We start from the raw sequence: 25,679 nt of genomic DNA on the forward strand, positions 1-25,679 counted from the left end.
GCACTGGGTTTCTGAGTGGATGTCCCAGGAGACAGAAGGCAGAGGTTGCCGGTTTCTTTAGGACATGGCCCAGGAAGTGGCCCAGTGTCACTCCTGGCACATTCAGCTGGCCAGAGATAGAGGAAGGCATGCATAGACCCTGCCTGTCCACAGGAGACGTGTCAAAGAATTTAGGGGCTATTGTTTGAAACAGCCAGAGCCTGAATAGCCTCTCTTCTTGGGTGAGGGGCTCAGGGAAGATCTTTTTAAAAAAATATTTTATTTATTTATTTGACACAGAAAGAGAGCACAAGCAGGGGGAGTAGCAGGCAGAGGCAGAAGGAGAAGCAGGCTCCCCGCCAAGCAAGAAGCCCAATGCAGGACTTGACCCCTGGACCCTGAGATCGTGACCCTGACTGGACGGCAGACGCTTCACCAACTGAGCCACCCAGGCGTCCCTAGAGGGAAGGTTTCTAAGGAAACACCACCAACCTGATGTAACAGGTGCCACAGGAGAGATGTTTAGGGAAGGGACACTCAGATCCGCTTGAGAAGCTCCCAGCAGGCTTCTCGGAAGAGGTGACATCAGAGGCAAGGGAGAAGGGCATCGGGGTATGCAGACGAGCCCAGGCAAAGGCAAGGAGCCAGGAGTAAACAAAGGGTTTGGGCAACTACCAGTGTGCAGTGTGGCTCTGGGGTGGGCAGAGCTGTGGAGGCACAGAGCCCCAGGGACGTGTGGGGACCAGACTGCAGAGGACACTCACAGCTGAGAAGTACACACGCGCATGAGAGCCAGGGACAGTCCATCAGACGCTCAGCGCTGCTGTTAACCTTGAGGGAAATGCCAAAAGAGGAGTGCGCGGGTCTGGGAGGGAAGTGGGTTTGGACCAGGAGACTCCGAAAGCCCTGTGGGGCATTCAGGTAGAGATCCCACGTCAAGCTGGGTTTGGTCAGCTCCGGAATGAGGACCCTATAAGACGTGGGGAACCTTGAATGTCAGGGTCAATGTCCAGGTCTATATTCCATAGGCAGGAAAGAGCTAGGGAAGGACTTCAGTAAGAGATCGCAACGGCTAATGCTTAGTGAGGGCCCAGCACGTGTTGGGCGCTGTCCCAAGCATCATCCCTGAACTTATCTGAACCTCGCAGTAATCCTGTGAGGGTCAAGTGCTGGCAGAGTTCCCCGAAGTGAAGAGATCACCACTGGTGATATAGAACATCATGGCACAACGTGTCTTCGACGGCCGAGCTGTTAAAATGTAGACAGAATAAAAACAGAAAAAGCCATCGAATCAATGAACTGCGTGATTTGCCTTTCAAGGAACGGAGAAGTTACAATAACTTGCCCGAGGTGTGGTGAGACACAGAGCCAGGATCTGAAACCCCGGCAGCCCGACTACAAAGCCCGAGTTCTGAACCATCTTTTGACGCTGGACGGGAAGCCGTCCACAGTGTGGCGCTTCGAGAAGATCCGTGTGCCTACGGAAGGTGCAGCAGCGGAGAGGGGAGTGGGCTGTCAGATGGCACCCTTGGGAGACTGGCGTCTGCAGTCAGAGGGGTCTAGAGTGGGCTGGGGCCACAGGACAGGAGGAAGGCACAGATAGGGTAGAGGTCCTTCAAGAAGGGGCAGAATCGGTTGACCCACTGGGCACTGAGTGTGAAAACAAGGACAACTCCCACATGTGGAGCCTGGAAAATGGGTACAGTGTCGAGGGGTACGAGGCAGCTGGCACAGACCAGCAGGAAGCCGTAGGGCCTGGGCGGCCAGCAGCCATGGCTTCTCATCCCGGCTGGGGCGCTCACTAGGAGTCTGTCAAAGGAATGGATGAACAAGCTGTATGATCTTGGGCAAATTGTAGGAATTTGATATATGATCTCTGGGTCTCTCTTTTTTTGGGTGCAAAATAACAGATTGGACTAGAATGTGTGAAATAAACTGGAAGGTACTTTCCTAGAAGAGGTAGGCATTCCTTTCTCCATGGCGTGTGCTACATGGGCACCCCAAAACAGGGGTTCTAGCCTTGGCTAGCTGTAATATGAACCGAGGTCCCATTCGACACCACTAAATCCAGCATTCCTGGATATAAGGCCCAGGGATGGATAATTGGTGGGTTTTGTTTTTGTTTTTGTTTTTGTTTTTTTAAAGATTTTATTTATCAGAGAGAGAGAGGGAGAGAAAGCGAGCACAGGCAGACAGAATGGCAGGCAGAGGCAGAGGGAGAAGCAGGCTCCCTGCAGAGCAAGGAGCCCGATGCGGGACTCAATCCCAGGATGCTGGGATCATGACCTGAGCTGAAGGCAGCTGCTTAACCAACTGAGCCACCCAGGCATCCCTTGTTTTTGTTTTTAAGATTTTATTTATTTGACAGACAGAGATCACAAGTAGGCAGAGAGGCAGGCAGAGAGAGAGAGAGAGAGGAGGAAGCAGGCTCCCCCCTAAGCAGAGAGCCCGATGTGGGGCTCGATTCCAGGACCCTGGGATCATGACCTGAGCTGATGGCAGAGGCTTTAACCCACTGAGCCACCCAGGTGCCCCGGTTTTTTTTTTTTTTTTTAATAATTTTTTTTTTTTTAGGGGCACCTGGGTGGCTCAGTGGGTTAAAGCCTCTGCCATCAGCTCAGGTCATGATCCCAGGGTCCTGGGATTGAGCCCCACATCGGGCTCCCTGCTCCGTGGAAGCCTGCTTTCCCTCTCCTAGTCCTGCTGCTTGTGTTCCCTCTCTCGCTACATCTCTTTCTGTAAAATAAGTAAATAAAATCTAAAAAAAAAATTATTATTTTTTTAAAGATTTTATTTACTTGACAGAGAGATCACAAGTAGGCAGAGTGGCAGGCAGAGAGAGAGGGGGAAGCAGGCTCCCTGCTGAGCAGACAGCCCGATGCGGGGCTCGATCCCAGGACCCTAGGATCATGACCTGAGCTGAAGACAGAGGCTTTAACCCACTGAGTGGTGGGTTGTTTTTGTTGGTTTTTAAATTTAATTTTATTTTATTTGAGAGATAGAGAGAGAGAGCATGAACCATGGGTAGGGGCAGAGAGAGAGGGAGAAGCTGGCTTCCCCCGAGCAGGGAGCTGGACATAGGGCTTGATCCCAGGACTCGGAGATCATGACCTGAGCTGGAGTCATGCACAAATGACTGACCCCCCCCAGGCACCCCAGGACGGGTAGTTTTTGAAGCTGCCCAGATGACTGCAATGGACGGCTGGATGACAGCTTTTACCCTGGAGCCTCCAGGTACCCAGTTTGAAAACCACGGGTCTAGGTGCAGGCCGGGATCCCTTCCAGGCCCAGGCCCTCGGACTGAGACTTGTGGCTGGTGACGGGCTAACTCTTTCACATTTCATCTTCCACCCACCCAACCGAAACCTTCTGATAGCTGAGGGGCCAACGCCAGGGTTTCTCCAGCACACACAACTGAGGTCCTGGGACGGGAGAATTGTTGGAGACCACTCCCCTGTGTGTTGTGGAGCCCAGCACCCCCAGCTTGCACCCACTGGATGCCAGGAGCACATCCCCTGATCGAAAACATCCCCAGATGTTGCCAAAGGTCTCTTGGGGTGGAACCCACCCCCCACCCCCGCTACCACTGTCCTTCCAGCCAAGAACCACTGTGTCACCCTGAGTCTCCCATCCCCCTCTGCCCTCCCCAGTTGCAGACAGAGGCCAGGCAGGGGTGGAGGCCATCTGACAACAGGTTTACTTGGCCTTGGCAGGAGGGACGCCTCTGTGGGAGGCCACGGATTCACAATATTAAATGGAGGGAGACCCTGCCAGCAGGCTGACTGATGTGGTCTCAGCTCTGGAGGGAGTTTTCCAAAACACTCATTCCCGGATTCCCAATCAGTCACAAGAGGGCCAGGAGGAGCTTCTGGGGCAGGCGGCCCCTGCTTTCCGAGAACAGGCGGGAGGGGGAGTGGGAGGGTGGCGAGGAGGGTATTCTTTCCTTCTGTAGATAATTTCCTGGAACCAGCCGCTGGCTGCTCCTGTCTGATTAGTTGAGGGCTGGAGGGGAGGATATTTCCAGTGGGGTGCCTGGGTCCTGGGAGGCCCTCTGACACTGGGATCAAGGGGACGTCTGGGCTTCCGGGTCTGGAAGGCTGAACCTCCGGGAGTGGAACTCAGGGGCTGGCTGATCCCCTCGGAGGGAAGTGGAGGTTGTGGGTTCATGGTCTTTAGAACTGGAGGCTGGGAGGCCATAGAAACCTTCACTCGTCCTTTTTTCTTCCAAGTAACTGGACCTGAGGGCAGACAGACAGTGGGAGGCCTGGGATGGGCAGGGCAGGGTGGAGCCGGGGGAGGGACTGGGGGGCTCAGAAGTGACAAGGCCCCTGCCGCCCTTACCCTGCCCCCGACTCACTCCACCATGAGGCTCAGAACACCCAGCAGGAAGGCAGCCACCAGGAGAGCGAGGAGCAGAACCCTGGCTTCCCAGAGATCGTGACTTCCTGCAGGGAACCCAGGAAGCAGTGAGAGACCCGGCGACCTCGCCAGCCGTCGCGGTGTGGGCGGGGGGACGGGGGTGGTGGCCGAGAGCTCAGAGACCTGAGCCAGGGGAGGCCGGGCGGGGGGGTAGAACCTGGGAGGCAGCGCTTTCGGGGCCAGCAGCAGACGTCGAGTTCCTGGCAGGTGGAGCAGTTGTACACGACGGTGCTGCCCCCTGCAGGACACAGCGGGAACGAGCTGGGGCAGGGGAAGCCCCGGCTCCGCCTCCCAGAGTCCCCCCCACCCGCCGCCTCCGCCACAACAGCCAGGCTCTCCTCGGGCACCCCAGATGCCCGCGTCCTCACTACTCTTTCCTTTTCTACTCACGGCAGGCAGGCGCGCAGAGAGCTGAAAGCAAAGACAAGGAGGGGTGGGGGGAGGGGAGCCGCTCGGCCACGCCCCCCCTTTTCCCGAGCGCCCGGGCGCCCCCATCCCTGGCGGCATCAGTACCTTCCCTGGTGTAGGCGGGGAGCTTGGTGTTTTGCAGCCAATGCCGATACAAAGGGAGGGAGGAGAGAGACCCTTTGATCTCTGCGGAGACAGAGGGCAGGGGTGTCTCCCGGCGCCTTGCCAGGGCGGGCTCACCTCCATCCTTCCCAAGCGGCACCTCCCCGATCGCGGATCACACCTTCCCGGCTCCACTTGGCCGCCCTGCCCCTGCCTCCCCGCCCCCTCGCGGCTGCCCCTCCAAGGCCCTGGGTCGTGCGTTGCCCCTTGGCCTCACCCATGACCCTCAGAACTCTGTGAGTCTTCTCTATGACATTGTTCATGGACGTCTCATCTGTGGAGACGGGCGGGGACCTGTGATTCTCTCCGCGCGGGGAAAGGCCAGAGTGTCCAGAGAGGGTTGTGGTCTGAGGTTGTGGTTTGAAGCCACAGACTGCGCCACTCCCGGTGTGGTGGCCCCGTACCCTGGATGTCTGAGCTTACCCAAGGCAAAGGCGGGGAAGCTCCAGGAGGCCCTACAGTCCTTCCACCGTGCCTCTACTCGGCTGCAGAGTTTAGCCAGGCGGCCCGCCAAGTCACGGTCTGGGAGGTGGCAGAGGACACAGGCCTGGGCTGTCGCCAAGAAAACTCCACCTAAGGCCAGCATCCACATGAGGCCTGCTGGCAGGTGGCAGACGGGTGCCTGCCCCACTGAGGCTGTGAAGGCCTCTGAATGCTATGATCCTAGTTCCAACTCTTTGCCTGGAGATTGGAGCATGTTCCAGAACAGTTGGGGATTCTAGAACATTCTGGAATGGTACCCCTGTTCTATCTCTGGCTGGGGCAAAGGTGGGGCCCAAGGAACTCAGGACCTGAAGACCAGGGCAGAGAAAGCAGGGCTTCTGCTACAAAGGGGACAGCGCCCCTCAACCTGGCCCTCAGCAGTCTTGACAAGTTTGAGGTTCCACAAAGCAATTTTATTTTTCTTCTTGTAAATCATGACCAGCGATAAATAATGAGCGAGTGCTTCCCCCAGTGAAGAAGCTGTGCATGAGTCTCCCATTCGTGGGGGAACCAGAAATCCCACCCCTTCCCCTGTCCTCCCCCCACTCTCCCACCTCTTCTGTTCATCTCCCCTCTGCCCTGGGCAGCCTGGGCCTTCCCAGCCATCTCCTAGCAACGTGCCCATAGTTGCCTTAGCAACGGAGAGTTCTGTATGGGCCTCCTAGGCCTGGTTGGGCCCAGGGACTTCTCTTACCTTCCACCGGGAAGATCCTAGTGGCTCAGACCTCCGCCGGTCGGTCCTGCCTACGTGGTGATGTGAGCACACATGCATGTGCACAGCCCCCACCCCCCTCTGATGAAACTCCTCACTCTCAATTTACTCAAGAGAGTCACCGGGCAACCCCAAACCGGCCTGGGCATGCAGAGCCCACGGATACTGTCTCCAGCAACGCAGACAGGAGCCAGGACGGCAGAGACCCACACGTCGATCAGATACACTGGCTGGCACACGTGAGCACGTGAACGAAGCAAGCCCAGGACCTGAGCAGATGCCGCCCTCGTCCCTGTGGCCGGCTCCAGCAATATGGGGCCCTGGAAAACACTTGGGTGTCTAGAGTATGGGCATTCTCCCCAGTTCCCTATGCCAACCTAGGGTAGGGTGTAGCCTGTCTCCCTTAGACCTGAGACACGGCAAAGAATCCGCTTCCTATATTCTAGAGTGTTCTGGCCTCTCTTTGGTCAGGCCAGAGCAGGCCCATTCAGCAGCAGGAGAATCCACGGTCCAGGAGACCACATCACACCTATCCGAAGTCCTTCTCCCACACTCCAGTGTCCCTCCAGGGTCCCGCTAGGCTGAGCCTGGGCAGAGAGGTGTCCCGACTTTTCTAGAACCTTGAATACTGAGCTCCACCAAGGAGACACTAGAGGCCGCCAGTCTCTGGCAGGAACAAACTTGAGAACCTTCCCCACCCATCCCAGAATGAGCACCAGTCCAGACCCTTCCCGCGGCTGTGAGCCCTCAGCGCACTCAGACTTGGGAGCTGCTGCCCACGCCTGGGCTCCAGTCAGGTGCAGCGGGAGCCCTGACTCTCACGGCTCCAGAGGCAGAGCTAAGAGGCTTCAGGGGGGCCTTCGTTCCCTTTGCTGTCCACCCTCTCCCCCACCCCGGCCAGACGGGAGGGCGGCAGGCTCAGTGCCGCACAAAGCGCAGAGATCGCGAGTTGAGCAGGTCTTCAGGGTCAGGGAAGACGGAGTCCAGACGGAAACCGTGCTCCAGAGCCACCCGCAGCACCTCCTCCAGGAAGCCGGGTGCGCCCACCACCTCCCGTAGCTCTCCGGGCCCCCCAGTCCACAGAGGTTGCAGACCCAGTCTCCTATACTCAGCCTCGGGGAGTTCTGCGGGACAGGGAGCCCACTCCAGATGAAAGTGTGGGCCTCCCTCTGCCCTGCCCTCACTGGCCACCCCAAATCGGGCCCGCATGGCCCCCAGGCACTCGGAGTCCGTGCAGAAGATGTTGGCTCGGAAGGTATCCACCTGTGCGGAGCTCAGCTCGTAGTGGTGCGGACCCCGGCGCGCGGAGAAATGCACCAGGCGCGGGCTGGCATCTACATCTGCGTGGAGCAGGGCGGCTGTGGGTACAGGGGTCCCCCGAGAGGCCTCCAGTTCCCGCAGGGCATCCAGGAGGGGCTGGATCTGGTAGAAGTCGGCCTCTGCCCTGAGAAGGGCTGTCTCCCCATAACCGCGGGGCAGGTCCAGGCGGCCCAGCCTCAGAAAATTGAGGATGTGCCGGAAGGCCTTGCCATCTCTGTCGATGAAGTAGTGGCCGCCTCCCTGGGGGTTGAGGTTGGGGGGTATGGGGGTGCCCGCCCTAAACATGGCCCCCAGCATGGAGTCTGGGAAGCGAGTCAGGGTCTCCAAAGTGGTGGAATAGAGTGTGCCCCCCACATTCAGGGTCACAGGGCCCCCAAAAGAGGGGGGCGAAGAGGGCACAGGCGGCGGCGAAATTTTGGGGGAGTACAGGAGACACCAAAAGAGAAGAAAAGGCGGAACTCCCTGGGTGTGGGCAGAACTGGGTCATAAAGTTCAGACTGTCTCAGGGTTGGATGCACAGGTTGGAGCACAAGGCAGTAAGATCTGGGGTTCACCCCAGCTACCTTGGTAGTGGGGGAGACGGTTTCCGGGCACAGACACGGCCGAAAGCTTGCGAGAACGCTTGAAAAGCGCGGAAGCCAGAGAGGGGAGACAGGACTTCGTTCCAGACGCATTCGATTCTGGGCGGAGGGTCAGCAGCTGGGCTCTGAGGGCTTCAGACAGCGAGTTTCCGGAATCCAACCAGCAGGTGACGGTGGCGAGCACAGGCCGACCCTCGGAAGGACCCACCTTCCGAGTTCTCGGGCAGATCGTCGTCTCCGCGGGCGAGTGCACGCAGGGCCCCAGGAGCCCGTCGCAGGCCTGGCCTGGCCCGGCTCCGCTGCGGGTCTCGGGAGGCAGAGGCGGGGCTGACCGGAGCGGCCGCGGAGGTGCCTCCCTAGCGGCTGGGGGGCGGGGATGCGCGCTCAGCGCGAGCCGGGACCACCGGAAGACTCTGATGGGAGCAGCGGGGAGTCTCGGGACCCGGGCGCCGAAGCCTCCCCGGGTGTCGCCGCAGCCGCCGCAGTCCTCTCCGCCCCCAGGAAGTGGCCTAGGGGCAGCGGCCGGGGCCCTTTAAGAGACAGCCCCGCCTCCCTGGCGCCCCGCCCCCCGCCCCCGCGGGGCTCGCGCGCCGCTCGGGTGGAGGTGGGAGCCGAGAGTCGGGAACCGGAGAGACGGGGCGGACGGGCAAGACAGGCGCACGCGGGCGGGGGTGGGGTCCCCAGGGTGACTCAGGCGCGTCGCTCCGGATGTGGCCGCGACCGCCTCGCGGGCCCCCAGGTGTGCCCGACCTCACGTCTGCGGCCCAGCGCGTGGCACGAGAAGCGGTTCCGGGTTTGGGGGCGGTGTCCGCCCGGTCGCTCTCGTCGGGAATTCCCGAGGGGGCGGGTGCTGAGCCGCCGCATTCCAGGGATGCCTGCCGGCCGGGGTGGCCACACCCCACCTCTCCGTCCCGGCCGGACGCCAGCTGCCCCCTCCGGGAGGCCGGTCCCCCAGCCCACGCGGGCGGCCTCTCCCCGGCCGGACGCATCTGGCCACGTCGCCCGAGGCCGGGAGCCCCGCCCCAGACCCGCCCGGGGCCAGGCCGCGTCCACCTCGCCCGCCGGGAGCGGCCCCTAACCGGCTTGAGCTCGCAGACCCCCTGCGCGCCCGCCGCCCGGCCTGACCCGAGGGAGGCGCCCTGCGGGGGAAGCACGACGCGAGGCGCACAGCGCGGAGGCTTTAATGGCCCAGGGGCAGCGGGGGTCGGGGGAGACGGGGTCGGGGGTGTGGGCCCGCGGGAGCCGGGGATCAAAGCGTGTGGAGGTCGTGACTGCGGCGGCTCAGCTTCTCCGGGTCGTCCGACGCCATGAGGGAGAAGTCGCGGAAGATGTCCAGATACGTCTCGTCTCCTGAGGGGAGGGAGGCCGGGCTGGGCGGGCGCTCGGCGGCGTCGCGGGGACGTGCGCCCTCCCGCGCGCCCGGTGCGCTTCTGTGGACTCGGCGGTGGAAGTAACCAGGGCGGCCCGGCGGGCCTTCAGGGCCCAGAAGCCCAGAACTGCAGTGTGGGGCGGGGCGGGAGGCTCTTTACCTGCCTGGCCCTGGGCCGCTTCCACCTCTCTCATCTTCGCCAAGCGGAGCCTGGAGGGGAGGAATTACGGCCCGGAGACTCTCGTGGCGGCCCCACTCCCAGCTGCCCACCCTCGGAGCTGCGGTGGTAAAGTCGCCTGCTCCCCCGAGGCCAGTGCTTGCAGACGCGCACGGGCCACGAAGCCCCTCACGCGGGCGGACCTCACCATCCGTGGACCCTGCCCGCCCCCCTTCCTGCTCCACGCCCCAGTCTACACTCGCAACAGCCTCTCCCCGCCAGGTCCCGGATCCCGCCCGCGGTTTCCCCGGCTCCGGCCACTCGCGGGGCCCGGCGTTAGCTCCGCCCCAGGTGGGTCGGGCAAGCGCTGGCCCTGTCCCTAGACCTCCTTACAAGGTAACGATGTCGGCGTTGGCCGTTTCCATGGCGATGGTCAAAGGGTCTTTGCCTTCCGAGTCCCGAGCTCCCAGATCGGCCCCTCGTTTCAGGAACAGACAGGCCAGCCTGGAAAGGATAGCGAGGTTCAGCCGGCCACTCACCCCATCCGCGCACCCTTCCTTCCCACAGCCGGGGTCCCTGCCCGCCCCTACCCCGTGTGGCCCAGAATGGTTGCATGGTGCAGCGGCCCCCGGCCGTGGTTGTCCGCTTGGTTCACGTTCGCCCCATTCTGGAGGAGAAACTCACAGGCCAGAAGAGAATTCTGCACAGAAGGGTTGAGAACAGAAGGTAGCATCTTTAGAAGCTGACCCAAGATGTTTTAAGATGGGGTCTGTCCAGGGGCTGGGGTATGGTGTGTTGGGCTCTGCTCTACCTCTTTAGCTGTACTGACCCGTGAAGTCCACAATACAATCTCATGAGGTGTGTGACCCTATTTTACAGATGAGCGAACTGAGGCACACACAGCTTCACAACTGTGAGCGGTGGGAGCTTGGATTCAAACCCGGGTGGTCTGCTCCCAGACCACACACAACCCTAGCAACCAGTGTCTCTTGGTCATCATTCCTTACAGGGTCAGAGGAGGGGTGAGAGGTGGGCCCCAAATCAGAGAGGGATCAGAGGGAAGGAGCCTAAGGGTGGGACAGGGAGGTCAGTGAGACTCACAGCAGCTGTGGCCTGGATCAAGGGAGTGGTATTCTCCTGGCCGGCATTCACCCAGTTCACATCAGCTCCATGGGCGAGGGCGTCAGCCATGGTGGGGAGGGAGGGAGGGTGCCCAGCAGCTCGAAACAGCAGGGCCCCAGGGTGGAGGCTGCCCAGGTCCTCAGACGGGGGCTCTGGTGGAGGGAATCGGCTGTCAGTCTGGTATGAAATCCTCAGCACAGTCCCCAGATGCTCTACAGGGAGGCCTGCGGGACTCCCAGGACTGCAGTGGGAGGTGGAGGGTTGGGGGGGTGTGTCAGGCCCGGGGGCATGGGGCAGGGACAGTATCATTCATTAACCTCTTTCCGTTCAACTATCTGGGCGGCCCAGACATCTCCAGTGAGCACTCAGCCTCCGCGCCCCGTTCCCTACACTCTGGCCAAGCACACGCCCTCCACCCGCCTCTGGGACCCCCAGCGGGCTCCTCACTCCTGACTTATCTCATGCAGTTGAGACCCTCCCTGCCTGTGTCCAGCCCTAAACTCCCTCCCATCCTTCCCTTAACCCCTGAAACTCTTGCCTTGTGAAAAAAAGAACCCATGCTGGTGTGGGCCGCCCCCCAGCCCCCAACACTGGCAAGGGGAAGGCCAGGGCCTCATGCTCTGTGCCTTCTGGCAGAGTGCTGGGCACACAGCCGGGCTCCGTGAATGTCTGAACAAGGCTATACCTGGCCTGGATTTGACGCTCCCTGGCCGGGGCCTGACAGAAGGCTTGGGGGGCAGAGGAGGCTGCCCCTTGGGGGGCCCCCGGCCGCCTCTTCGTCCCCGAATCTCAGGAAGCTTGGTCAGGAACTTCTTCTCCACGTACTTGGCATGAATCCAGGCCTCCTTCTCCTGCCTGGCAGAGCATGGTGGGGAAGAGGGGGACCGTCTCCCCTCCTCCAGTCCCAGACCCTCTTCCTCCCTGTAAGCACCTCCACACCACCCCCACCCTCACCGGGAGCAGCTGGGCCCTGGCTTCTTCACGGCCATGGCCTCCACGCGGGCCTCGTAGATCTGGTTGATGACGACATTCCCCAGCTCACACATAAGCTTCCGGAGGCGCAGGCAGAGGCAGAGACAGACAGGTGGGAGGGAGGTGAGTGTCTGAGCCCTCGGGGCACGCAGCTCAGAACTCACCCCGCCCCCCTTCTCATCGTGGTGCCCCAAGTCACCTTCACCAGCTCTGGCTCCCACGAGTCAAGGGTCAGAGACCGGACTTTGGAGAAATGAACCCCGAGGCTCCTGGAGGGCCAGAGTGGGGGTCAGGCTCGCTGTGGGGCCGCAGGCACTGACCAGGAGGCCACAGGGCTGGGGGCCACCTGGCCTGGCTCTGCCGACTGCTCCCTCTTCTCCCTTCTCCTCCAGGTCAGTTTTCAGCCTCATCATTTCCAGCCACCTCCCTTCTCTCACCCTATGGTCACCCCCCCACCCCCGACCCCCGCTTCTGCCAGACTCGCAGAGGCCTTGTGGCCTCTCCTCTCTTTCTGCTCTTCGTGGGTTCCCCTGCCCTCAAGAGCCCTGACCCCACACCCCACTCAAGCCAATAAACTCCTTGCCCTGGCTCACACAGGGCAGGGCAGGGTGGGAGGGAGGGCGGAGCCTGTACGCTGGGCTCCAGCTGGCCCCCTCCCCCTCCCCCAGCAGGAAGGAGTGGGGCCCCCATGGGGGTGGCGGGGAGTGACCTGTGGATGCCAGAGCACTGGATGCAGAGGGTGACACCCAGGTTGATGCTGGCCCATTCCGGGGCTGGCTCGCGGCAGTCGCAGCACTGGGCATTGCCGTCCACGCCCTGCACCTGGGCAGCCACATGCCCCACTCCACCAGGCTCCCTGCCCCGGGCCATCCCGCCACAGCCCAGGGTAGCAGAGGAGCCCGCGGCCAGGTATCCCGAGCCCTGGGGGAGACAAGGGAAGAGAGAGTGGCCCTGGGGCCTGGGGAAGGGGTGGGCCTCCCCTCCCCGGGGACCCCCATTCCCTGCATCATCCACGGGAAGGCACCTGGCCGGGCCCCCGGGGGCTGTCATCCAGGCGGGCCTGGCTGAAGGCCGAGGCGATGCTGCTCTGCACGGCGCTGACCCACAGGTGCAGGAGGCGCTCGGAGTCAGCCTGCAGGAGGCAGGACCTACGGGAGTGGGGAGCAGAGGGGGCAGTCTGAGGCCCCGGGAGCCATGTGCCAGGGTCGGCTAGCTGACATGCTACTTGACGGGGCCCAGTCATCCCAACATGCGAAACACCAGCCGAACAGAGATTTGGGACCACATGGTCCAATCTTTCTAAATATACCCCATCGCCCCATCCCCTCCCTCCAGGACACCCCCCAGATGGCCTCCCCCCAATCCAGCCGCCGAAGGGTTAATGCCTGCTGCTGCATGGGGACCTCCCAAGATGCCTCTGCGATGGGCCCTATACTCACTTGCTGGGGGACACGACCTCAAAGCAGAACCGCCTCTCTGAGTCCGGGCAGAGCTTCACCGTGCAGAGGCGAAGGTCGTCCACCACCACAGTCACGGGGTCCTGGAAGAGGAAGGTGACCAGGGGCAGCCAGCCAGCCAGCTGCAGCGGGGGCTGAGGGTCCCTGGGCCCCGGCGTCCAGGACGCTGCCTGCCTACCTTGTACTTCTTCTGGTAAACCAACTGGTTGCTCTGGATAGTGAACCAGCGTCTGGAGAAGGCGGAAAGAGAGTCGTGAGTGTGGGGGGCATTGGGAGGAGCTCGGGACAGGGACACTGGACAGGCTGTGCCCTCTGCCCCATAAGGATGGCGGTGAGAGCCGGGCAGACCCTCCCATCCTGTCGGGAGGGCACAGGGCTATGCCAGCGCACACAGAAGCTACTCACAGCCCAGACAACCCAGGTTTGAGCAATTGTGAAGACAATGTTCCAGTAGATGGCAGTAAAATGCTTTTTTCCAATAAATTAGGCTCCTGCTGTAATTTTCTTTTTGAAGTAATTCACCACCCCACGTGGGGCCCAAACCCACGGCCCCAAAATCTAGAGTCCTAGCCTCGACCAACTGAGCCCGCCAGAGGCCCTGAGTCGCTTGCCAGTTTGACAGATGGAAGTATCTTAGGGAAGGGGTTCTTCCAATTTGCGCAAATATCCTCTATGGGAAGGAGCCGAGTCAGAGCAGGTGACCCCCCCCACCCACACCCCTGCAATGGTTCCTAAGTCCCCAGGGAAGCCCGCAAGGCCCTCTAGTTGGCTCTGGCTTCATATCCCCCCTCCCCGCGCCCTCCTCCCTCTCTCTGTCCACACCCCTGTGCCCCTCTCTGTCCCTCTGACCCTCCCAGGTTCGGCGCTGGCTCCTCCCCCTGCCTAGAACCTTCTCCACCCAGGTGTCCTTCAGGTCTTCACTGGGAAGCCATCACCTTCGCATGAAGCCAGCCAGACCACTCTCTCTAGAGCGGCAGCCCCTCACCAGCTCTCTGCACCCCTGCTTTCTCACGTTTCCAACCTAACAGGATTGACTGGACGGCTTTGCTGCTGGGGATGGAAGGTCTGTGGGGGCAGTGGGTTTTGCCTGTTTTCTCACCACTTAGTACCCTGTCACCACTCAAAAAACGCTGAATGGAGCGGGTTTGGGCAATTGGGGCCCCCCCGCCCCTCACCTGCTCCAGGTCTTGAAGGCGTTGCTGGCGCGCTTGAAGAGGTGGCCCTCCATGAGCAGCCCGCCAGGCCCTTCCTTGAGGCTTGGCTCTGGCTCCTCCCCTCCGAGCTCCTGGGGGCACAAGGGAGTCAAAGGGCAGCTGAAGCGGGCAGAGGGGCCTGAGCCAGGCCCCACCATACCCGGAGGCCTCACCTTCTGCTTCAGCAGCACGTGCCTCTGCTCCATGTCCCTCCTCTCTCGTGCGGAATTCAGAACCAGCTGGTGCAACTGGGCGGAGCGGGGGACATTTCAGGTGCCCCCCGACCTCCCCCAGCCATGCCCGGACAGGCCTCTCAGAGCCCCCTCCCTCCCTCCACCACTAGCCTGCCCACCCCGGTGCCCACCACTGCCCGCCCCACAGCCCGCCGGGGCCCCACCTGGGCGCCCAGCTCCCGGCGATACCGGGCCAGCCGGCCCAGCTCCTCGTGGCCCTGCTGGAAATGGGTAGCCTGGGCCTCCACCAGACGCAGCACCTGGGCGACAAGGTGGGCAGGGTGCAGAGCTGACAGGGGACCCTTCTGGCTTTCCCTCTCCCCTCCTGGCCCCCATCAGCAAGCTCCTCCCCACCCTGCCCTCATGGACGCCGAAACTCACAAACTCCATGATGTCAAACTTCCTCTTGTCCTCAATCACGTTGATCTGAGGGTCCCCAAAAGACCTCAGGTCAGTCTTGAAAACACAGCGCCCCTTCCCAATGCACGGGGGCCTTGCCAGCCTTGAGGGGCCAGAGGCCCTGGGATCCCAGGGGACGGGGAGGGGGACAGGTGGCAGGAGGCACCTGGAGGGCATAATCCAGCGCTCGCCCCTGGTACCCGGCCCTGGCGGTCTTCAAGGCAGCTCCCGCCTCTTCTGCCTCCTGGGCCCGGCGCCTGGGGACCTCAGCGTTGTGGATGAGAGCAGCCTCCAGACTCTCAGCCCCCCTCCAGAAATCCCGGCGAGCCTCTCGGAACCCGCGGAGACCCCTGTGGTGGAGGGAAGGGGTAATGCGCAGAACAAGGTACCCCCACCAGCCCCCGCAGAGAAGTCCCAGTTGGGCGGCCCATGCATGGCCTTCCAGTCCGGACTCCAAGGGGGTGTGGGGATGGGGGACAGCAGTCGGATCAGAAACCCCCAACCTCACAGCTTCTCCATTCAGGGGGGCCCTTACGGTGGTGGGAAGAGGGACAGAAGACTGGTTTCCCCTCCCAACTCACTCCTTGACCAGGGTCTGGATTTGCTGCTGCAGCGTGTGCTGGGTGGTATCTAGAAGCTCCTGCGGGCGTGCGGGGAGCAGAAATGGGCAGGGGAGGGTCAGGCCACAGACAGCGCTGCTCCCCACCACTAGTCCCTCCTGTGCCCCCCTTACCGCGTGGCTGTCCAGCTTGTGGTTAAGGCTCTCAGTGAATTTGTCCAGACACTCCTGGGCACGGAGAGGCAGAAACAGAGTACCAGGCGTGGGCCGGCGGGCTGTCTGCACTCAGCCTGCCAGGGCTGTCTCAGGCCACAGCCCCAGCCCTGCTCTGGATTGCACCCCGAGACCCTAGCCCCCCCCCCAGAGGATCTCTGCACTGCAGACCCCAGCCGGCTCGACATACCGCCATCATGGGCTCTGGGGGACCCAGGCGGGCCAGGTCACAAATGCCCGCAACGAAGGTACGGCCAGCGGCAAGGTAATGGCGCCCACTTTCCAGAAGGCCATTCCCCAGCTTGAGGAGCTAAGAAGCAACGGGGTTAAGGGGGAGTTATGCCCTGTACTGCACAGTGCCGACACCCCCACACTGGGCGCCCCTCCTCTCCCTTCTGCAGGGAGATTTCTCAGTCTGCATCTTTGCCCCCAAGGCTCTGTGCCCAGCTAAAAACCCCTCCCAGCCTCTCACCAAAGCTAGTGTCACCTCACCCTGTCCCCTGCCCCATCTCCCTCCCTGCCCCCAATTGCCTGGGTGCAGCACTCCCCGGAAACCCCAGCCTCAGTCAGTATCCGGCTTGTGGGATAAATGGCCACCCAGCTGGGGGTAGGTTCGGCAGTCCTTCCCTGTCTGGAGTTATCCCACCCCATGCTCACTGAGCTTCCCCCTCATTAAGATGAATTAGCCGTCCGGCCACCAGGCCAGGGCAAACATGGCACCTTAGGGTGCTCCGGGGGCCCTCTGCGTCTGGCCCGAGGAGGGTCTCTCTGGAAGAGCCAGGCACTTGAGTGAGGTCTCCTGATCTCGGACCCTAGTTTGGGAACCACGGTCCCCGAGGGGACACCACTTGGCTCTGACCTGAGTCAACACAGCTGGGACAGAGTGAGTGTCTAAGGAGCCCTTCAGCTCAGCCCAGGGGGCAGGAGACCACCAGGGAAGTTGTGTGGGGAAATCCCAGGGTGGCGGGGGCTCAGAGAGTTGGGGCCCTGGGTCATCAGTGAAATTTGGTTGAACTGAAAGACACTTTTGAGGGCTGGCGAAGGCTGCAGGGAAATAGAGCTGGACCTGAAGGTGGCTGACAGGGTGAGTCATGGTCGGGAGACCAGCCACGATCCGACCAGCCACCACCTGACCTAATCAGGTACCACCGCAAGCTGTCTGTGGTCAGGAGCAAGGACCCAGACACTCACAGTGTCACTGGCTGCAGCTGGGATCCTGAGTGTCTGTTTCTTCCCTACCTACCACCCTTTCTCCAAAAATGAGCCTTCCTGAGACTGAACTAGGGATAAACTGGTCCATTCGTGCCAACGGAAGAGTGCTCAGCGATGCAAAGGCACGGACTATCCACACAGGAACTCCTTGTGCTGAAACGTAACAACCTGAGTGGACTTCAAGGGCATACTCTGAGAGAAGAAAAAGAGAGAAGCCACAAAGCCACATAATGGGCGATTGCACTTATGGAACATTCTAGAAATGGCAAAAGTCTGGAGAAGAACAGATAAGAGCTTGCTGCGGGTGACAGAAGGCAGGCGAGGGTAGCAGGACAAAGGGCTGCACTGAAGAGTCCCTTTTGGTGGTAGAGTTTTGTGCCCTTCCCCCCCTTCCCTTCCTGCCTTCCTTCCTTCCTTCCTTGAGAGAGAGAGAGAGAGAGAGAGAGAGAGAGCGCATGAGGGGTGGAGGGGCAGAGGCAGAGGGAGGGAGAGAATCCTAAGCAGACACCACACTCTGCCCAGAGGTAGATGTGAGGCTCGATCCCAGGACCCTGAGATCATGACCTGAGCCGAAGGCAGACGCTTAACCCACTGAGCTACCCAGGCGCCCCGATTTTTGTGTTTTAAATGTGATTCTGGTTACAAGAACCTATGCATGTGATTAAATGCCATTGAATTACAAAGACTTTTTGAAAGAAAGAGCACAATCTATCTTGAACATGGGTTTGAACTGCACTGGTCCACTTCTAAGTGAATTTTTTTGATTAACACAGTACAGTACTGTAAATGTATTTTTTCTTATGATTCATTGTTTTGAAAATTTTGTTTATTATTTTTTTAAGTAAGCTCTACATCCAACATGTGGCTTTTTTTTTTTTTAAGATTTTATTTATTTATTTGAGAGAGAGAAGGAACACGAGTGGGGCTGAGAGGAGAGGCAGAGGGAGAAGCAAATGCTCCTCGAAGCAGGGAGCCCCATGTGGGACTCGATCCTGGGACCCTGGGATCATGATCTGATCCCAGCTTCACTGACTGAGCCACCCAGGCGCCCCACCCAACATGTGGCTTGCATTCATGACCCGGAGATCCAGGGTTGCACGCTCTCTGGACTGACCCTACCAGGTACTCTTCTTCCTTCTGACTTTCTTGATAACGCTTTTCTCTAACTCCCTTTATTGTAAAAACAGTATATGTTACATATGATACACACAAAATGCATGTTCATAGACTGTTTCCATGATTGATCAATGCGGGCTATCAGTAAAGTTTTTGGGGAGTCAGGAATTATATGTAAATTTTGGACAGTATGGAGGGTCAGCGCCTCTAACCCTCAGGTTGTTCAAAGGTCAACTGTATATGCAAAATGGGTAGAATCCAAGTAAGTTCTCTAGGCAGTTCCTTGCGTCATGCCCTCATCACTTTCCTGGTTTAGTAACATACTAGCCTTATACAAGAGGCCAGCACTGGGGGAAGCTGGGTGATGGGTACATGGGACCTCCCCATGCTATCTTTGCAACTTCTTGCAAGTCTGTAATTAACTCAGAAAGGCTTAGTGGCTCCTAGGTGGCTCAGTCACTTAAGCGTGTGATTCTTGATTTCGACTCAGGTCATGATCTCAGGGTTGAGAGATCGAGTCCCATGTGGGAGGGGAGGGGGAGAGGAGAGGGTCCACATTCAGCGAGGAGTCGGCCTGAGAGTCTCTCTCTCCCACTCCCCTGCTCGTAGGCACTCTATTGCTAAAATAAATAAATCTGTAAAAAAAAATTAAAAAATTATATATAAAAATATGTTACCTATTAATAGGTGGTTGGCTAACTTTCAGACTGTGGGATAGGCACTGAGGACTGAGCAAACACAGAACATAAAAGTTCTTCATGTCACTTACGTTCTAGCAGGGGAAAACAAACAAGAACACACATTGGCAGGTGCCTGGGTGGCTCAGGGGGTTAAGCGACTGCCTTTGGCTCAAGTCATGATCCTGGGGTCCCGTGACTGAGTCCTGCATCAGGCTCCCTGCTTGGCAGGGAGTCGACTTCTCCCTCTGACCCTTCTTCTTTTCATGCTCGCTCGCTCTCGCTCTCTCTCTCACACAAATAAATACATAAAATCTTAAAAAAAAAAAAAGAATGCAAATTGGCAAGGGTGACAGACATGCTCTCAGATGACCCTGGATGGGCCCCTCCCTTGCATCACTCCCCACCAGCATGAGAAACGTGACTTGATCCTACCCCAACGGAATATGGCCAAAGGCACAAGACAGCGCTCCACATGGTCATGCCATGTGGCAGAGGGAGGGGACAGCCACCCGCGGCTCCTGTGGCTGCATTTCCATCCAAATTGATGTCACCTTGGCAGCACACACTGGAGAGACCTTTCTGCGGGCCTTGGATGCCATGACGTGAGCTGCCCAGGGCCAGGGCCACATGGGAGGAGGTCTCAGGGCTGCCCGGGCAAGGCCCTGGAGTCTGCAGACGCCCTCAGGAGCTTGGAGGGGAGCCCTGCGCCTCAGGTGGGACTGTAGCCCGTGAGCCCCTGAGCAGAGGACCAGAAGGGCCGAGCCCCGGTCCTGAGCCTCAGACACTGTGCTAACAGGTACAGGCTGGGTTCCGTCACTCCCTCCCTTTGCAGCGACTCATCAGGGGGCAGCAGAAAGCAAATGCGGCAAATAAAGATCCCATGGGAGAGTGGGGTGAAAGCTACAGAGAAAAACCAAGTCGGGGAGGGGGTAGAGAGTGTGCCCATTTTATGAAAAGTGGCCCAGGATGGCCTTCCTGTCTGAGGTTTAAGTGTCTCACTCACTGGTTTATCTCCCCAAGGCCGTCTGTGGGCTGCCCGGGGGGCAAACATCTTGCCGTCCCTGTGTCTGGAGGCCCAGGGCCCAGGGGAAGGCTGACCCAGGAAGCCCACAGGGAGTCTGGTCTTCCAAGATCCTGTGCTCCTTGGGGGTACAGAGCTCCCACCTCCTTCTCTGTGGCCCCCACAGTATTCAGCCCACGCGGTTAGCATTCAACAACTCTAAGAACTTGTTGGGAGTCTCCACTCTTCTCCCTAGCCCGCCCCTCTCATCTTAATGCCATCCTGGGTTGCCTCTCCCCCGTCACCTTTTCCAGCCGGGTCTCCAGTTCTGACACCTCGGCTTCCACCAGCTCGATGGAGGCTCTGGGAAGAGAGGCACGGGGTCACGGGAACAGAGTCTGGGTGCATTGGGTCTGGGCCCCCCAGGAAGGCTGGCGTTGGGGTTAGTGTGTAATGGGACAGACAGAAAAACTGATAGGTGAAGGGGACCTGACCACCCGCCCTCTTGGGCTCCCTCCCTCTGCGTAGTGTGGGAGCTCGTGGGGCCCAGGCCGAGCAGGAAGGGTAATGGGAGGGTGGATGTGGCCCAGGCAGGAAGTTGCTAACCGCCCCAGCAGGTGCTGGGGGAGGGGCAGGGGTCCCCAGGACGGGAGGAGAGAGTGTCAACTCTGGGGGGAAGACGGGCTGGAGCGGCCCCCTCTGCCCGGAAAGGGGGTGTAGAGCATCAGAGCCCGGGGTCGCCTAGTGGAGGTGCTACTCTGGCCCTCGAGTTTGATCTTGTCCCTTTGTGAACTTGTCCCCTGGAAGGACATCTGGCCTGGGGAAGGCTGTGTGCTGTGTGCACGGTGGCTGTGTGTGTGTGTGTTAGGGGGGTCGGACCTCACCCCGTGTCCCCCCCCAGACCTGTGCACACTTACCGGAAACGGGGCGAGTCCTTGAGACACTCCTCGAAATCCAGCTTGACGGTCATCTCAGCTTGTCTTGTCTTGGGCCTGACGGGCAGGGGTACACAATGGAGACGCTCCCTGCCCCCGGAGGGGTTGATGAGGAAGGAGGAGGGGGTCCTCTCCTGGGGAAGAGCCTGTGGGGGGGAGCTCAATTCCTTCTCCAAGGGTAAGGGGTGTCCAAGGAGGACCTCTCACTTCACACTTGCTGGCTGTGCCCGGGAGGGGCAGAGGCGGGGCCAGGCGGAGAAGCCACAGCCCCGCCCACTGAGACTCGGCTATCCCCTTCCTCCTGGGAGCCCTGGGCCCCCTGCCTTTCTCCTTGGGGGACACAGGGGTTGGGGGGGCTGGCAGATATAGGCTCAAGTCCTCATTCTGTCTCTCGGAGGGACCCTGGGCAAGCTCGTTGATTCCTCAGGTTAGCTCATCTGGAAGGTGGGGATGATGGCCCCCCCCAGCCCCCGGGATTGTTGGAAGAACTAAAGATGCTAACGATGGTACAAATAAGGTTGGTTGAGCCACACCAAGTGCCGTCCCCCTGCTGCAGCCTTGCTTCTGGGCCTCGAAGGCCCTTGCTGAGTCCAGTTGGCCAGGCTGCTCCCAGCTTTCTTCTCTGCTCTGCTCGCTGTGGTTTCCTGTGTGCGGAGGTCCCTCCCTCCTCCCGTCTTCGGTGACTGAGCAAGCCCGTCCTCCGTGAATGAGTCACAGCACCCAGGCTCCTGCACTTCTCTTTATTGTCCACCTGGAAGGGGTGAGACCTGGGAGACGCTGGCCCCCATCCCATCCCAGGCTGGCTACAGTTTTCATTGTCTGCTTTCCTCTTCCTGTGTCCATCGAATCCGCAGGGTTTCGTCTGGACAAGGAAAGGGATGCGTCACTGGCTGTCTTGTAATAGGTGGGAGATCTGGCCCCTGCCCCCCTGAAACTCCGTAGAAGCTACCCACTCAGGCCCTCTCCCTCCTTGGCCAGCACAGGCAGCCCCTCCTCCCTGCCCGGGCTCACATCTGCACTGGAGAGTGTGGGCTGCTTCCAAGTTCCTTCTCCAAGCTTTCTGGGCTTCACCAGTTGAGCCCCTTGGATATCACCCACTGACACCAGCCTGACTCTGCTCTGTCTTTGGAGGACAGGGCAGCCCCTGCAATGTGGTGAGTGGCAGAGAGGAGTCAGGGAGGAGGCGTGGGGCCAGCGGGTAGTCCCAAGCTAGAGGGGGTTCCTGTCCCTTCGGAGCCTCCCCGCTTCCTCTCTGTATCACTTGGGCCTTGCACACCAGGATGCTTGAGGCTGCTCTTGGCATCTGTTGCGATCTACCCCGGTATGCAAAGAAGGGCGGCTGGGGGGATGCGAGCTGGCCAAGAGCCAGGCCTTGTGGCTCAGTGCCCTCACCAGGCTGCGATGTCCCTGCCAGGGACTCTTCGGAGGCCTGGGGATCCTGAACGGGGCTTCCTGTATGCTCCAGTAGACGGACCTCAGTGCCTGTGGGACTCTCAATCACCCAGTTAAAATGTGCGGAGCCTGGCAGGATCAGGGGGTCAAGGTTGGGGCACCCCTCAAGTCTGTTGGTTGTCGGCACCCCCTGCCCCGGGCTGACCCCACCCAGCTCTCACTGTCCCGCTGCTCGGGCTCGTCTTCTGTGTCCTCCTCAAGCTCTGGGTGGGGAGAGCATCTGAGATACCTTCCCTTGCTATAATACTCCTTGCGCTGCTGATCAATGTCCTGGTCCCACACGACGGTGGCTGAAGGCAGGGACAGGTTTCTGAAGGTAGGGGGATCTGAGGAGTCATCCCAATCACGCTGAGTCTTCCGGTTGCCTGGGGCATCCAGGGATCCACAGGTGTCCCCTGCACAGGGGAGAAGCTCAGGCCCTGGGTTCTCATCTCCATTCTATGCCCTCCTCCCACGTTAGGAAACCCCAGTGAGCTCTCCATCCCCCACGCCTTTCTCGGGCTTCCTGAGGGTCGTGCTGAGGACCCCACCCCAGCTGCTTTCTTTCTTTCTTTTTTTTTTTATTTAAAGATTTTATTTATTTATTGGACAGACAGAGATTACAAGTAGACAGAAAGGCAGGCAGAGAGAGAGGAAGGAAAGCAGGCTCCCTGCCGAGCAGAGAGCCCGATGTGGGGCTTGATCCCAGAACCCTGGGACCATGACCTGAGCCAAAGGCAGAGGTTTTAACCCACTGAGCCACCCAGATGCCCCCAGCTGCTTTCTGTCTTCCCTGGGCTTGCCTCCCATCACCTCCCTCTCAAGGCCCATGCTAACCCTTGACTTCTGGGACATGGTTCCTGGTCACCAGACCAATCTCATCTTGGACTTCTCCAGTCAGTCCTCCCATCCGGCCTCTCTCCACAGGCCTGCGCTCCGTGACCCGAACGCCGCTGCCCAGACTGGAGCGAGCCCCATGGCAGGGCTTGTTCTTACTGAAGGGAAGGCTTTTCTGAGCCATGAGGAACTTTCCCTCATCGTAGTGTGACTTTCGGTGCTTGTCAAAATCACTGGAGTCTGTGGGCCATGGTAAGAGCTGGGCTTTCCTGCCAGGCTCCCGCCGAGGGTTCACTCTGCCTCCCCTTTCCACTCAGCCCCCCCCTTTCCACTCAGCCCCGACCCCTCATCTCACGTGTCTTGGAAAAGATGTCTGAAGACTCTGAGCTTCTGTTATTATGGTACCGCAGGACCTTGGGGTAGAAATTGTCCATTGTTGCAAACCTGAAGGGGAGAGACACTAGTTGGCACTCAAGGGGAGAGGACAAGGGGTGCAGGTGGTAGATGGGGTCTCGCTGGCTGGCTCTCTCCCACCTTGGCCTTGGTCAGTCCTGCTAGGAATTGAAGTACCTCCCATTCTGGTGGCCAAAAAGCAGAGGGGGCTCTGACCCCAGGGGTGGAGGAAGGAAGAGGCCCCACATCCCTACTGATCTCGGGTGGGCTTCTCACCTTTCGGCCAGCGCCTGGGGAGTCACTGTGTGAGAGACCGCCCCAGGCATGTCCTCATCACTGTCCTGCAGCCTGCGACAGAGGGAGGGAACAGGGCTGAGAGGCGGGGCACCAGGCAGTATCCAGTCCCTGAGACCTCTCTGCCTCCCCAAACCCCCTTTGAATAGCAAAGGGTCTGGGCTGAAGGCTAGGGCTGAGTGCTCCACACCTGTGGTAGGGGGTGCTGGGCTCATCCACCTTCATAAACCCGTAATCCTTGTCAGCGGGGTGGTAGGTGGCCAGGATGTTCATTTCATCCCACCGCTGGGCCTTTTTCCTGGAGTAGGGGAAGGACACAAAAAACGGGGAGGAGACCTCCCGGCGACCTCCTCCTTACAACCCTCCCTCATTCCTTCAGTCATTCAAAACCTTTTCCTTGTACCCTCTCGTCGTGTCCGATGCAGAGGAGCCTGGGGATCGGGATTACACCTAATGATCTGCACGCACTGTGTAGCCAGCGTGGACCCGGCACCCGCTGCTCTCCACAAGGCCCGGGACCTCGGGTTTCCCACCCAATGGCCCTCGGCCGCCCCGGCTTCCAGGTTGTCGGGACTCCACCCCCTCCCCGAGCTCCGCCCCCGACAATGTCCGGCACCCCTCCCTCGGGCTCGGCGCCGGGAGCCGGCCGCGCTGGATTCCGTACTTCTCAGCGCTGAGGGATTTCTGCATCAGGATGGTGGTGCTGGTCTTTAGGATGCTGCGGGGCCAGTCCTCACAAGGTTTGTGGAGGTTCAAGCAGGTTGACCCGGAGCGCGATGGACTGCATTCCCAGCTGTACACCCCAGAGCCCCCCGACCCGGGGCTGCAGGTCCCGCACACACTGGCTTCAGGGAAGGGGGCATGTAATCCGTCAGGGTGTGTCCCGGACCCGGCGCTGAGGCCCGCAACCTCCCCCGGGTGCCGGTGGGGCCCCGAACCGAGGACAGCTACCCCCCCGGTGGGCCGGCTAGAACCAGGAGCGCAAGTTACGATTTCCCCGGAGTGCGGGGAGGGCCCAGAACCCTGAGACGGCACCACCCCGGACGGCGGCCCGGCATCGGCCTCGCCCGCTCCGACTCCTTCTGGCACACCCTTGGGTGCCGCTCCCGGGGATTCCCCGCGGAGGCCGCTAGCAGCCCCCAGAGCCTCCTGCCTCTCCATGGCCCCACCCGGGGGGCCGCTCTCAGCGGCCCCGCCCCGCCTCCCAGCTCCACTGGACCCCGCCCCGCGGCCCCGCCCCCACCACGGCCGGCTGGGGACCGTCGGGCCGAGGCCGGGGTGTCCTTCCGCTCTGCTCCCTAAAGCCGCGGCCCCGGAATCAAGCTTTATAGAGGGACCTCGGGCCAGGGCCCCTCCCTTTGTGTCCCACCCAAAGGCCTTCTTTCTTTGTCTCTGGGATTTGTTCCCGCCCTTCTTCCCCATCACCGCCTTCATCCGCATTATCCAATCACAATCAGGGTCCTTGTCCTGGGCCAAGAAGCCTGGTTGTGACGTCACGGCCCTCCCACCTCCGCGCGAGCTCGGGGTCGGGTCGGGAGCTCGCTCAGAGCTGGGGTTTGGGGGCAGACTGTCAGCCGTCGCCGGAGACCGCCGGCCAGGGTTTTGCTGGACTCTGTCCGCGGCCTTACGACTTAAGGGTTTGGCTGGATGGGAGTTCAAGGTGGGCTTCCTTAGAAATGCCGTGGGCCCTAGTATCCCCGCAAGCCGGCCCGCTTTGCCTCTCACGGGAGGGGAGATACCAAGTGGAGGCGTGGCGACACTGTCGCGAAACGTGCGCTCTCGGGGTGCGGGGGGCCGAGGTTTTCATGCGTAAAGCTACAGGGTCTCTTCTCCGAATCCCACGGAGGCCACGCTCCCGCCCGCAGAAAGCGCAACGGAGGGGACGCCTGCTCCCCTCTCGCCAGAAAGCGACTATCTCTAGGAGTAGCCTGCCTCGGCGAGGGCGGGGCCAGCGGGGCCGCTGTCGCAAAGCTGAAGGAGTGGGGAGGGCCTGCATCTCCTGCGTCGTAAAGACGCCTGCGGCCGTCGTTTCTACCGCGGTCG

The 25,679-nt window shown here is 60.3% G+C and overlaps 4 protein-coding genes across 14 annotated transcripts; all 4 read right to left on the minus strand.

Moving 5' to 3' along the window:
- LOC125086802 (uncharacterized) lies at positions 1-25,675 on the minus strand. 9 transcript variants are annotated; one of them, XM_047706272.1, is made up of 11 exons: positions 25,376-25,531; positions 25,006-25,279; positions 24,301-24,477; positions 23,827-23,934; positions 23,619-23,690; positions 23,305-23,393; positions 22,950-23,189; positions 22,295-22,528; positions 22,074-22,202; positions 21,693-21,825; positions 21,496-21,543 (listed from the first exon to the last, which is right to left on the minus strand). In XM_047706272.1, the coding sequence occupies exons 2-10, from the start codon at positions 25,074-25,076 to the stop codon at positions 21,749-21,751; spliced, it is 1,197 nt and encodes a 398-aa protein (XP_047562228.1). In that variant the 5' UTR covers positions 25,077-25,279; positions 25,376-25,531; the 3' UTR covers positions 21,496-21,543; positions 21,693-21,748. The 9 variants fall into 9 exon arrangements, with proteins under 9 accessions (XP_047562223.1, XP_047562224.1, XP_047562228.1 ...); XM_047706267.1 differs by lacking the exons at positions 21,496-21,543; positions 25,006-25,279; positions 25,376-25,531 and adding exons at positions 1-11; positions 4,626-4,629 and having other exon boundaries at positions 21,701-21,825; positions 24,301-24,873; XM_047706270.1 differs by lacking the exon at positions 25,006-25,279 and having other exon boundaries at positions 25,376-25,675.
- TMEM95 (transmembrane protein 95) lies at positions 3,907-5,705 on the minus strand. 3 transcript variants are annotated; one of them, XM_047706285.1, is made up of 7 exons: positions 5,392-5,705; positions 5,186-5,242; positions 4,912-4,992; positions 4,789-4,809; positions 4,556-4,636; positions 4,337-4,424; positions 3,907-4,217 (listed from the first exon to the last, which is right to left on the minus strand). In XM_047706285.1, exons 1-7 carry the CDS (start codon positions 5,558-5,560, stop codon positions 4,043-4,045), a joined length of 672 nt encoding a protein of 223 aa, XP_047562241.1. In that variant the 5' UTR covers positions 5,561-5,705; the 3' UTR covers positions 3,907-4,042. The 3 variants fall into 3 exon arrangements, with proteins under 3 accessions (XP_047562241.1, XP_047562242.1, XP_047562243.1); XM_047706287.1 differs by having other exon boundaries at positions 4,062-4,217; positions 4,522-4,636; XM_047706286.1 differs by lacking the exon at positions 4,789-4,809.
- On the minus strand, positions 5,843-9,109 carry KCTD11 (potassium channel tetramerization domain containing 11). The gene has a single exon (XM_047706288.1). The coding sequence runs from the start codon at positions 7,778-7,780 to the stop codon at positions 7,082-7,084; it is 699 nt and encodes a 232-aa protein (XP_047562244.1). The 5' UTR covers positions 7,781-9,109; the 3' UTR covers positions 5,843-7,081.
- Positions 9,230-20,902, minus strand: ACAP1 (ArfGAP with coiled-coil, ankyrin repeat and PH domains 1). The gene is made up of 22 exons (XM_047706256.1): positions 20,664-20,902; positions 20,052-20,109; positions 15,929-16,048; positions 15,700-15,753; positions 15,548-15,606; positions 15,133-15,316; positions 14,949-14,993; positions 14,732-14,827; positions 14,508-14,582; positions 14,317-14,426; positions 13,320-13,371; positions 13,124-13,224; positions 12,709-12,832; positions 12,394-12,605; positions 11,884-11,953; positions 11,667-11,761; positions 11,398-11,567; positions 10,692-10,864; positions 10,181-10,290; positions 9,984-10,094; positions 9,594-9,643; positions 9,230-9,414 (listed from the first exon to the last, which is right to left on the minus strand). Exons 1-22 carry the CDS (start codon positions 20,714-20,716, stop codon positions 9,314-9,316), a joined length of 2,223 nt encoding a protein of 740 aa, XP_047562212.1. The 5' UTR covers positions 20,717-20,902; the 3' UTR covers positions 9,230-9,313.
- Positions 25,676-25,679: the final 4 nt, after the last annotated feature.

Source organism: Lutra lutra, chromosome 16, assembly GCF_902655055.1.
Source record: "Lutra lutra chromosome 16, mLutLut1.2, whole genome shotgun sequence".
Classification (NCBI taxonomy): domain Eukaryota; kingdom Metazoa; phylum Chordata; class Mammalia; order Carnivora; family Mustelidae; genus Lutra; species Lutra lutra.